Source organism: Monodelphis domestica, chromosome 3 (genome assembly GCF_027887165.1).
Source record: "Monodelphis domestica isolate mMonDom1 chromosome 3, mMonDom1.pri, whole genome shotgun sequence".
NCBI classification, from domain to species: domain Eukaryota; kingdom Metazoa; phylum Chordata; class Mammalia; order Didelphimorphia; family Didelphidae; genus Monodelphis; species Monodelphis domestica.
Window position 1 is genome coordinate 86,420,477 of NC_077229.1, and position 13,336 is coordinate 86,433,812.

The 13,336-nt window shown below is 41.3% G+C and overlaps 1 protein-coding gene across 4 annotated transcripts in view; it reads left to right on the forward strand.

Moving 5' to 3' along the window:
• Positions 1-13,336, forward strand: part of BORCS8 (BLOC-1 related complex subunit 8) — a 48,912-nt gene that overhangs the window by 10,606 nt on the left and 24,970 nt on the right. For 2 of the 4 annotated variants that reach the window (XM_056822380.1, XM_007489184.3), the window contains 3 exons: positions 465-572; positions 1,698-1,768; positions 2,532-2,839. In XM_056822380.1, coding sequence (XP_056678358.1) covers positions 465-572; positions 1,698-1,731 — 142 coding nt within the window. In that variant the 3' untranslated portion in view covers positions 1,732-1,768; positions 2,532-2,839. Of the gene's footprint in view, positions 1-464; positions 1,121-1,697; positions 1,769-2,531; positions 2,840-13,336 lie in introns of those variants that run through there. The other 2 variants (XM_056822381.1, XM_056822382.1) reach the window with 2 other exon arrangements.

Consider the following 13,336-nt stretch of genomic DNA (forward strand, 5'->3'; position numbering starts at 1 on the left):
TCACATTTCTTTAGTTCAGTTCAGATACTCTATATGTAAGTCCGTAGGCTAGATATGCGAGGGCTACAAGGATTTTATAAGTGACCCAATCCCTTCCTGCAAGGGGCTTATATGCTTTTAGGAGAGATATGTCAACACAGCTAAATATAATACAAAACATGGGTAAAAGAGAGTCTGATAAAGTGCTCTGGGACAGTTTTGGGGGGGAGAGGAACACAGCTTGGGGTGAAGGGGAGGATCAGGGAAGGCATTCCAGAAGAGACAGTCCCAAATCCTGCACCAGTGACCTTCACGCTACAGACGCCCTCCTCCAGGCACATGGATGATCCCTTAAGCCCCTTTGCCAGGCACTGACATGATTATTACACAGCCATTTCCCACAAGTTGAGTTAGTGGTTGTGGGTTGGACAAATTCCAGTAACTGCCTTTCTTATTTTCCCCTCCACCCCCTCCCTGTTTTTCAGTGCTGTGAAGAACTTGATGGATAGCAGTGTTTATTTCCGAAGCATTGAGGGCTTGCTGAAACAGGCCATCAGCATCAAAGACCAGATGAATTCTTCTCAGGGTCGAAGGTAGCTCCTTAGAGCTGACATTATGCTGTATATTCTAAACTACTGGCTCTACTTTAAAGAGCCCCTGCCACCAAGAATATCTTAGGCAAGACTGCATGGACCCATAAGCTAGTTAAATTAAGAACCGTGCTGCCCAGAGCAATACGTAACATCTCACATTGCTTCTGTTAGTCTTCATGTGACTTTTCTTTCTTGGGCAAGAGTACAGGTAGAGTTTTCAGATATAGAAATGAAAATAACTTATTTTCATATGTCTGGAAGGGTATTTTTGGCTAATAAGTAGCCCCCATTTTTTGTTCTTCATCCTGCTAAGATTATTTGTATAAGTTATGTTTTAAGCCTCTGACAGCTCCTATTTTGGGTGCTTCTGGGAGCCTTTTCTGGATTGGTGGTTTCAGGAGGTGTTGTGAAATACTCCCTTACCTTCCAATGGTACTGTCCCATTTGTTCCCTCTTGACACAAATTGCTAAAGGACTAAGGTTCCTTCCTGTTCCTTCTTGGAAGGCCAGTTTGAAGGGGTCAAATAAAAAGTGTCCGCTGGTACCAATTAGAAGCCTGGTTTTTTTTCTGAATGTCTCTTTAACTCCGTCTTGCCTAGTGTGCCCCAATTTGGTTTTTAAAGGATTTAGACTTACCTTCTAGTTTTCCAACTAAGATTCTGACTCCCAAAGTCACTGTATTGGAAAGAACATTGGGAGTCAGGAGGACCTGGGTTCTAGTTCTAGCACTTCTCGAACCTGACCTGGTTAAGGTTCAGACTCTGGACCACAGTTTGCCAAGTTGGTTCCTGTGGTGATGGTAACAGAATCACAGAATATCAGAGGAGAGAACTTTGAAGATCATCCTATATAATCCCTTCATTTTACAAATGGAGAAACTAAGGCTTAGGACAAGTTCCTGACCCAGAGTTGCCTAGCACTTCTACTAAAGTCACAGATGGGTTGATGTGTCCACAGTTCATATTTATATACCTCCTCAAGCTCTTGGTGTGCAGGGCTCTTGTATCAGCTTTGAGTTTGGATTTGTTTCCCTCCTGATTCCTTCCTAAGAGGGGAGGAAGAGAGATCAAGCTTTGTTGGGTCTTTTGTTCTTTTGGCCTTTGTGATGGTAATGTTTTGTTACAGCCCTGCTGACCCGAAGCCTCCTTCCTTGACCTGATTTCTGGATGAGGCAAATCTTTTCTCCACCTTCCCAGGTCAGTGTAGAGGGGCAGGGAGGAATGATGTATCCTGCGGCTCTGGGGCTAGTCTTGCTGCTTTCTTTTTTCCAGATGGGAACCCCACTTTTCTAACCTAACCAAAGCTCCCTACATGGATGTCAAATCTAGTCATAGGACTCTTAGAACATAAAGTGTCAGGGTGAGAAGGCCTATAGAATGTAACCAGATGTAGAGAATGAGGCATGTCAGGCCTAGGATCTTAAGACGTAGAATGGGAGAGCTAAAAGAGACCTCAGAGATCATGTGGCCCAGCCTAGTCCCTGTATAGTTGAGCCCTTGAGGAAGAAGAGACTTGGCCCAGGCACACAATAAGAGGCAGAGCCAGGATTGAATTCTGAGTCTGTTTCTGATGCCCCAGCTCTGGACTGCTGCTACTATACCATGACTTAGGATCACGAGAGTCAGAGCTAGCACAAGGATGACAAGTCTAAGATGAGAGTCTTGGTAATTCTCCACATAACTTTGGTACTTTCCTCCCACTAATGCAATGTCAGTATTATCCTCATTTTACAAATTATGGAATTTAGGCCAAAAAGCAAAAATAAAACCTTGTTGTTGAACATTGAGGCATTATAGTACTGGGTTTTCAAATCCTTTGCTCTTTCAACATAACCTGCTGCTGCCACTGCCATTGCTGTTGCTATTGCTGCTGCTACCACTACTGCCGGCTCTCCAGCTGTTCTTTCTCTTGGTCTGTTATAACTTTGCCCATTCTCACTAGGTAACCCATGTATTCCAGGTAGCAAAGGTTCCCTGAAGACCAGCCAGGCTCAGGAGTCAGAAGTGCCAAGGAAGAGAAAAGTTCCCATATCTTACCAGCACTTGTCTCAACCCCTCCCCCCACCCCCCCACCCCCCGACTCAGAGGTTCCTGTTCCCTCAACTGAGTGTGTCCCCATTATGAACAGACGACATTTCTGAAAGCCTCTTTGTCTCAGGAGCTCATCTCCTGATTCTTACCACTAAATTGCCAAGACTGATGTCTCCTTAGGGGTAGTTTCCCATCCCAGGGTCCACTAAGGAGTACATAAAGTTTCTTGAACCCAAAGGCTCATCTGGGAAGTGTTGATTACCTTTTTATACAGTATCAAGAGAAGGAGCTCTGAAGGAAGTCTTGTAAATAGACCAAGACAAGGGAAATCATATCATAACTCGGTGGCTGAGCTGAACCTAGAACCTAGGTCTCCTCACTTTCTGTGTGGTGGGCTTTTCACTTTATTCCACAGAGATACAGGGAGACAGCTGAGTTGTGAAGGGACTGGTATAGGGGCCTTGAGTACCAGGCTAAATGGTCAGTATTGTAACAGTTAAAATTTAGGGGAGTCTGAGGCAGGTAGAAATTAGATTCTCTCTACAAGGAGTATTATATTTTTAGAGGTTTATTAAAAGTTAAGGATTAAAAGAAAATACAGGATAAAGAAAACGTGCCTAGGCCAGGGAGGCCTAGACAAGACCTCACCTACATTATGGAAAGAGCCATGTCTGCCCCAAAACGGAAGTCCAAAAGAGCCACAAAAGCCTTTGCAGTCAGCTTAAACCCCTTTTCGATCTCGCCCACCTCAAAATTCCGTGAGATTACAAAGCATCTTGGGGAAGTGGAGCAAGGGCTTGTGGGGATTGAAGTCTAGAGTTTGAGTCTATTTTTACAGTATGTGGCCCTGCTCTACTAAGTAGTTGGGGACCCAAGAGCAGGAGAAGCTCAAGATCATATACCAGAGAAAGCTGCTGTTCAGCCTGCAACTTGGAGATGAGAAGGAACACATAGAGACCAAACAAGGCAGGGATGGGACCATAAGTTTGGGAACCTTATCAAATGGAAGGGACCTCAGGGGTCAACCATCCTAAGTAATTTTCTTTATAATAAATTCAAGTGGCCACTAGCCTCCACTTGACTCTAAGGGTTATTGGCCCATGACCTTGGAGATGACAACTTTGTATAATGGAGAGAACACCAGGTTAGTGTGTCAAGTCTCACTCCTTAGTTATTGTCTATACTGTATACTTCAGTTTCATCTGTAAATTAATGGGGGGAAAGAGTGAGGGTGGGGAAGGTTAAGGAGCATTCCAATTTACATCCTGTGAAATTATACCACTTAAGGGGATCACCTATTCTGTTACTGAACAGTGTGATGTTCAACTTCTGCAAATCCCTCCATTGTTTATAGTTCTTGGACTTGTAGTACTCAGTGTTCCAACCTTTTAAAGTTCAAAAGGTATCTCCAATACTCTGTAAAGTCTGAAAAGAGGCAAAAACAGAGGCCAATGTCACAGTGCTTTCGGCAATTGCATTTCTTGCTGACTCCAGATCAAAGATGACCCAAAGCCTCTCCCTGACCCTAGCCAGGCAGAAAAGAGAAAACTCTGTGAGGTAATGTATTTTGAAAGCATTCTCGGTTCTGGATTAGCCAATGAAAGAATCTTCTTGACATGGCAAAAGGGATTTACAACTGTCAGAATGACATGTGAGCTAGCCCTTTCCATTTACTATCATTATTCCTTTTTAAAAGCAAGTTCCCTAGCCTTTTGTAGGCTGGCAACAGATTGAGCTCAGTGCTGCTCTAAGAATGGGGCACCATTGGCCTGGCCCAGTTACAGTTGTAATTATCTATCTTGTGCGCCCTCCCCTTAAAATGTGAGCTGCTTAAGGCTAAAACTGGTTTTCATTTTTTTCTTTGTAATCCCAGTGACCATCACAGTCTTGCATATTATAGGCATTTACAAATCTGGCCTCAGACACTTAACTGTGTGATCTTGGGTAAATCACTTAACCTTTCTCTGCTCCAGTTTCCTCATCTGTAAAATGAGATGTAGCACCAACTATTGTGAAGATTAAGAGAGAATTTGTAAAGCATTTAGCATGATCCCTGGCACATACTAAGTGCCGTATAAGTGGTAGCTGCCCTACTACAACTATTGGTGCCTGTTAGAGTGAATTGTACTGAACTAATTTATAAAGAAGCAACTTTTTGTCCTTCAAAAAGTGGTGTTATCTATCTGCTAGTCCCATTTGATAGAGGAAGAGATGAGCTATGGTGAGTGATGTCTTCCACTAAGAGGTGCCAAGGTAAGCTCTATCTTCCTTGTATAAGCAATAAAAAGGCCCACTTTCCTCCTGGGGGAGTTCTTCCCACTTGTTAAATCCCATGACTACTATCCACTGGGAATGATTCCTATTAATGACACTGCTAAAAGGAATCTAGAAAGCTTTGCTAAAAATTATGTAGTCTTAGGCCACAAACTTCATGAAAACTATAGGGCCACAGTGGATATTTTCCTCGCCACTGCCAGTCGAAGACAAAGATTTCAGAACACAGGCATATTTGGAAAACTAACATCTTGTTAAGAAAATGGTGTTTGGGACTTCCGGTCAAGATGGCGGCTTAGAAGCAGCAAAAGTTCAGAACTCTGAAAACCCTTCCTTACCGATCACAAACTGAATGCTCCTAGGGGACGGAAATTCAAACTCGACAACAGGACAGAGCCGGGGAACCCTCCTTCTAGACTCAAATCAAAAGGTACGCCCCCCAAAAGCCAGAATCGTAGAACACTCAGGTCTAAGGGGAAGGCAGAAGGAAAGTCCCAGGACCCCTCCCCCCCCCCAACCCAAAGTGCTGAGCCCACAGCAGCGGGAACCTCAGGGCCTGCAAAGGTGTTGCTTTGAAGGGCATACCTTGAAAGCAACCTGGGCCAGTCTTGGGGCATCCAACACAGACGGCAGGGAAGCAGTCTGAGAGACCGGGGTGGGCGGGAGGGGGGGGGGGGACTGTAGCCCCCTGGCTGGGTCCTTCCATCAGAGTCTCACTGGAGGTTTTTGCTTAGGGACACATCCAAATGAACCCAGCTGGATCTAATCCCATCAGGAGCCATCAGAGCTCAAGGAGGCCCCTTCCCCCCCTTAAAGTGCAGGGCCCTCTGAAAGGACAGGAACCTCAGGGCCGGCAAAGGCACTGAGGTACCTTGCAGACAGTGCTGTGCCAGGCTCAGAGCGTGGAAGTAAGGCAGCGGAGAAGCAACTGGAGGGAAATGAGAGCAGTAACACTCCAAACACCGGCAGGCAGGGGAGGGCAGACCCTGGGCTTCCCCGGGAAGACAGCTAGAAAGCATAGGAATAGAAGGGTTGTTTCTAAAAATAATAATATATATCTAAAACCATCAGCTAATATCATCTGCAATGGGGATAAACTAGATGCATTCCCAATAAGATCAGGAGTGAAACAAGGGTGCCCATTATCACCTCTATTATTTGACATTGTTCTAGAAACCCTAGCAGTAGCAATTAGAGAAGAAAAAGAAATTGAAAGCATTAAAATATGCAAGGAGGAGACCAAGTTATCTCTCTTTGCGGATGACATGATGGTCTACTTAAAGAATCCTAGAGATTCAACCAAAAAGCTAATTGAAATAATCAACTTTAGCAAAGTTGCAGGATACAAAATAAACCCGCATAAGTCATCAGCATTTCTATATATGTCCAATACAGCTCAGCAGCAAGAACTAGAAAGAGAAATCCCATTCAAAATCACCCTAGACAATATAAAATACTTAGGAATCTATCTCCTGAGACAAACACAGGAACCATATGAACACAACTACAAAACACTCCACACAACTAAAACTAGATTTGAGCAATTGGAAAAACATTAACTGCTCATGGGTAGGACGAGCCAATAAAATAAAAATGACCATCCTACCCAAACTTATTTATCTATTTAGTGCTATACCCATTGAACTTCCAAAATTTTTTTTTTACTGATTTAGAAAAAAACATAATAAAGTTCATTTGGAAGAACAAAGGATCAAGGATATCCAGGGAAATAATGAAAAAAAAATGCAAAGGAAGGGGGCCTTGCAGTCCAGATCTCAAACTATATTATAAAGCAGTGGTCATCAAAACAATTTAGTACTGGCAAAGAGACAGAAAGGAGGATCAGTGGAATAGACTTGGGGTAAGTGACCTCAGCAAGACAGTATATGATAAACCCAAAGATCCCAGCTTTTGGGACAAAAAATCCACTATTTGCTAAAAACTGGGGAAAATTGGAAGACTGTGGGAGAGATTAGGTTTGGATCAACACCTCACACCCTACACCAAGATAAACTCAGAATGGTTGAATGACTTGAACATAAAGAAGGAAACTAGAAATAAATTAGGCAAACACAGGATAGTATACATGTCAGACTTTTAGGAAGGGAAAGATTTTAAAACCAAGCAAGATTTAGAAAGAGTCACAAAATTTAAAATAATTTTGCTTACATCAAATTAAAAAGGTTGTGTACAAACAAAACCAATGTAACCAAAATCAGAAGGGAAGCAACAAATTGGGAAACAATCTTCATAAAAATCTCTGACAAAGGTTTAATTACTCAAATTTACAAAGACCTAAATCAATTGTACAAAAATATCAAGTTATTCTCCAATTGATAAATGGGCAAGGGACATGAATAGGCAGTTTTCAGATAAAGAAATAAAAACTATTAATAGGCATGTGAAAAAGTGTTCTAAATCTCTTATAATCAGAGAAATGCAAATCAAAACAACCCTGAGGTATCACCTCATACCTAGCAGATTGGCTAACATGACAGCAAAGGGAAGTAATGAATGCTGGAGGGAATGTGGCAAAGTAGGGACATTAATTCACTGCTGGTGGGGTTGGGAACTGATCCAACCATTCTGGAGGGCAATTTGGAACTATGCCCAAAGGGCGATAAAAGACTGCCCTTTGATCCAGCCATAGCACTGCTGGGTTTGTACCCCAAAGAGATAATAAGGAAAAAGACTTGCACAAGAATATTCATAGCTGCACTCTTTGTGGTGGCCAAAAATTGGAAAATGAGGGGATGCCCTTCAATTGGGGAATGGCTGAACAAATTGTGGTATATGTTGGTGATGGAATACTATTGTGCTCAAAGGAATAATAAATTGGAGGAATTCCATGGAGACTGGAACGACCTCCAGGAAGTGAAGCAGAGTGAAAGGATCAGAACCAGGAAAACATTGTACACAGAGACCGACACACTGTGGTACAATCGAATGTAATGGACTTCATTAGTGTCAATGCAATGTCCCTGAACAATCTGTAGGGATCTAGGAGAAAAAACACTATCCACAAGCAGAGGACAAACTGTGGGAGTAAAAACACCGAGGAAAAGCAACTGCTTGACTACAGGGGTTGAAGGGACATGTCTGAAGAGGGACTCTAAATGAACACTCTAATGCAAATACCCACAACATGGAAATGGGTTCGAATCAAGAACACGTGTGATACCCAGTGGAATCGTGCGTCGGCTATGGAATGGGGGGGAGGGGGGAGAAAATGATCTTTGTCTCCAATGAATAATGTTCGGAAATGACCAAATAAAATAATGTTTAAAAGAAAAAAGAAAATGGTGTTTGGGAATGAGATCTGGATTTTGGACCACAACTTAAAATTTAAAAATAATCTTATCTATGGTTGAAGTGTACTTAACAAACATTGCTTAACATATATTTGGATATGATCTCACAAATCCAGTTGAAAAGCTTTTAAACTAAAAAGGAAAAGGAAGAAAACTGCAGAGATCCATCATGAATAGCTACAATGGAAGAAGAATAGCAGTAAAGCTGCCCAGGAATTCTCAGGAGACAAACTCCAATGAAGGAACCAGCAGTAAAATACATGAGCTCGTTTATCTGTCACAAATTCACAAAATAGGGCAAAAAAGCAAGGTGACCTGGATGTCTTAACTCAGGAAAGTAAATTTGACATCATGGGTATAATAGTGTTAAAATAATAGCATTTATATAGCACTTTTTAAGGGTTGAAAAGTGCTTTATAAACCTTATTTGATCACTGGTAAAATGATAGCCATTCAAAATGAATAAGAAAGGTAAAAGAAGGGAGGAATAACTCCTTTAGGAGCTTGTATGTATACTTTTTTGGTCCTAGGAAGGAGAAAGAAAAATATTACCATCTTGGAGGTGATTCTTTTGCTTAATATCCAACCAGGAGCCAGAAAACTTCTATAGGTGCTAAGGTGTCCTGGGGCAGGTCTTACTCCTAGCATGAGGCTAATTACATCTCTATTTTAGTTATGGAATTGCCTCTGAGGAGTTAGGATTGTCTTTTTTCTAATGTCATTAGCTGGAACTCCCATTTCCAATATGGTTCTTTGATGTTAGCCACCAGTGATTAGCACAGCATTTTAAAAATAAACTAATATCAATTAGCTTTTTACAAAGGATATTTTCTTTGTATATTAAAAAGATACAGAAAAAAACCAGTAATTAAACACTCCCCTGCTCCAACAGCTAGAGGCACTTTCTCAATACTACCTAAGTCTCAAGTTTCTATATATGGTCCCACCAAGTTTGCCTGTTAGATGGGGAGTAAACACTACCACCCTTTCTGTATTATTTGGCTCATTCGAATTGCCATATACTGGGGTCTTTGTTAACTTAATCCCTGCCCTCATAGTCTAATGGGGGAAACAATAAGCAGATATGTACACACAAGCTTTATTTGGAATAGGAAATAATTCACAAAAGACTAGAATTAAGAGCTAGTGGGGAAAGGTTTCCTTTACAAAGTAGGATTTTAGTTGGGACTTGCAAGAAAACCAGAACGCAGAGATGAGGAAGAGTATTCCAGACAGGAGAGGCAGCCAAAGAAAATGTCCAGAACTGAGAGAGGGAGCATCTGGTATATGGAATATCAAGGAGGCTAATGCTACTAGATCCAGGAAACCTGGAAAGGTGGGGATTGGGGAGTTGTTTATGAAGGACTTTGAATGCCAAACAGGATCTTGGATTTGATCCTCAAATAGGGAGCTCTTAGAGTTTACTGAATTGGGAAGTGGCATGATTGGACCTATGCTTAGGAAAATCATCGTGGTAGCCAAGTGGAGTGGAATGGGGAGACACAAACCTACCAGTAAGTTTTTACAATTCCCATAATATATGACAGTTATACAACTAGCCTCTCAACTATTTACTTAATAAGGCCAAATAAATCATTATGTGTGTATAAAAGCAAACACATAAATAATAAAACTGTGTCACAAGACATTTAACTCCAGATCACCACCCTCCTCTACCAGCATGCTTGATATCTAGAGTGAAGCATGGTAAATGCACTTCTAGGCAAACACATACGTAGAGTATTTTACAACTCTAGACTGCAGGCTTCAATACTTTGGTCCATTCAGGAACATCTGCATCACATACTGCTTGCATTTTCTTTTCAAACCTTGCCTTATGTATTAGAATCCATACAGGTATTGGTTCCAAGGCAGAAGAGTGGCAGAGGCTAGACAATTGGGTTTAAGTGGCTTGCCCGGGGTCCTGACTCCAAGTCTGGCCCTTCTAGACACTGAGCCACCTGCCTTGCTGCTCACTGTTTGACTGTTACAGATCATCACCTTTCTTCAGTTAGAGAAACTTTTACATGAACAGGGCCTTTATAAGCTTTATAATTTTTGACTAATTTTTGGTTACTTGTAGAAATAATTTTTGACAATTGTTTTTTGGCATTTTCCAATTCAAATTTTCTTCCTCCCTCCTTTCCCTCTGCTTCCTGAGGAAATAGTCTGATATAGGTTATACCAGTGCCTTCATGCAGTACATATTTCCATATTGCTCATGTCATGACAGGACACATAACACACAATAAAAAATTCATGAAAGAAATAAAGTGGAAGATGATATTCTTTGCAATCAGACTCCAATAGTTCCTTCTTTGAGTATGGATGGCATTTTATATCATGGATCCCTTGTGGGTATCTTGGGAACTTGCTTTTTACTCCTTCACAGATGATCATCATGTAATATTTCTTTTACTGTATACGTTGTTCTGGCTCTGCTCACTTCACTTTGCATCAGTTCTTTTAAAATTTTCTAGGTTTTTCTGAATCATCCTGTTCATTATGACAATAATATTCCATTATAATCACATACTACTTGTTTAGCCATTCCCAAATTTCCATTTCTTTGCCACTACAAAAAGTGCTGCTAAAAATATTTTTGTACTGGTAGGTCCTTTCCCCTTATCTCTGATCTCTTTGGATACAGACCCAGTAGTGGTAGGTCAAAGGGCATATGCATAGTTTTATGACCCTTTGAGCCTGATTCCATATTGCTCTCCAGAATGGTTGTATCAAGTCACAGTTCCCCCAACAGTGTATTTGTTTATCATATTTATCATTTTCCTTTTTGATCATGTTAACCAATCTGATAAGTCTGAGGTATGTAAAAGGTGAAATTATGGTTGAGACTGAAAAAATCTAAATTTAAGTGGTCTCCAAGGGAAATCCCAAATAATAAAATACCCAAGTCAGCTGCCAAATTTTATGGTGATTTGATTGGAGTGGAGAAGATTAAGAAGAAGGAAAAAGAAGGCATAGGTTTTTTTCTCTCCCTTTCCCCCCTCCCCCCTCGAGATCAGGAGATAAGGGAGTAAGGGTTTGGAGTATGAAGGAGGAAGGAATCAGCCTGACCTCCAAATGGGGCTCAGCTAAGATGCCTGAACCTGAAATGGGCTCCAGGGCAAAACTCACCACTCATAGATGTTGGAACACTTAGCACACTGCCAGTCAGAGTGGTCTCTCCAGGGAAAGAGGAAGGACCAGGAAGTGCCATGCCTTAAATGGATGTTCTTACATCATTTTTCTGCATCTCAACTGTACCAATGAGGACTTAGCTTGCTTCACATGTCTGTTGAAGGCCATCTCCTCAGATAATTAAATCTTGAGTTTGATTTAGACCTTCAAAATCTTGTTAAACTGAGTAGGGTGGAGAATATAGAGTTTCTAAGACCTGATTCTGTTATTCCAAGTATCTCCATTGTTACTGATCAGGAAATAGCTAAATCACATCTTCTAAAGAATGGTCTGATTAGGGTGGAATAGTTTTGAAATTCACAGGTAGTACCTCAGAGTTGTTTTAGTTTTCATTTCTCTAATCAATGGTGATTTGGAAACTTTTTACATATGACTAAAGATAGTTTTAATTTTTTCCTCTGAGAACTGTTCATATCCTTTGACCATTTTTCAGTTGGGGAATGCTTTGTATTCTTATCAATTTGAGTCAGTTCTCTATATATTTGAGAAATGAGGCCTTTGCCAGAGACATTTGCTATGAATTTTTTCCCTAAAATTGTTTTTTCCCTTCTAGGTTGCATTGGTTTTGTTTATACAAACCCTTTTTAATTTAATGTAATAAAATTATCCATTTCATTTTTTATAATGTTCTTGATGTCTTGTTTGGTTATAAATTCTTCCCTTATCCATAAGCCTGGCAGGTAAACTTTCCATATTCGCCTAATTTGTTTATGGTGCCACCCTTTATTTCTAGGTCAGGTATCCATTTTGACTTTATTCTGTTGTAAGGTGTGAAATGTTGGTCTATGCCTACTTTCTGCCATATTGTTTTCTAGTTTTCCCAGCTATTTATGCCAAATAGTGAGTTCTTTGCCCAAAAGCTTGGATCTTTGGGTTTATTGAATACTTCATAAACTCTTTCAATGAACCATCACCCTTCAGGGGACCTTTAGAAAACATCTTAATGTGAACAGCAGCTTTTCTCTAAGCTAAAAAACAGCAAAGTTCATCCCACTGGTCATCCTTGACCTATACAAACCAGACCAGACAATTATTCTCTCTCCAGTAGTCCATGCTGTCCAGAGACAGTACAGAACTAACAGCAACACAGTTACAGCTCACCTTTTAAGCCAGCTCATCAGGATACTACAGCATTCCCTAACCCTCCTCTTTTTTCAGGCCTCTAGAGGTGGTGGCATAGAACTAGCATTTATACCAAGATCTCCAACTCTGGGTGTCACTAAAGAGTTTTAACCTGTCTGTTCCTTCAAAGAGCTTACAAAAGCTATTTATCAAGTAGAGAAGAGATAGATGGTTTTCCCAGATGCAGAGTAATAAGGATCAACAATCAACAAAGTTCTCTCTGACCACTCAAGGGAATGCCACAGCTCCAATAGAGAAGTTTTTTCACCTTCCTATGTCCAAAGTCCCCCCTGGGGTTCCTCTTCCTCTCCTGTTGCTATCTTTTTTTTTTTTAATCATTACCTTTCATCTTAGTATTGGTTCCAAGGCAGGAGAGCAGTAAGAGCTAGGCAATGGGGGTTAAGTGACTTGCCCAGGGTCACACAGTGAGGAAGTGTCTCAGGTCAGATTTATTTTTTATTTTTTTTTTTAAACCCTTACCTTCCGTCTTGGAGTCAATACTGTGTATTGGCTCCAAGGCAGAAGAGTGGTAAGGGCTAGGCAATGGGGGTCAAGTGACTTGCCCAGGGTCACACAGCTAGGAAGTGGCTGAGGCCAGATTTGAATCCAGGACCTCCCGTCTCTAGGCCTGGCTCTCGATCCACTGAGCCACCCAGCTGCCCCCTCAGGTCAGATTTAAACCGAGGACCTCCCACCTCTAGGCCTGATTCTCAATCCTCTGAGCCACCTGGCTGCCCCCTCCTAAGTGATGTCTTGCCTTTCTGGAAGTGCTTAATGTCTGAAATGAGATCCTCCTGACTTATAGTTACTCATCTTCTACTATCCCCAG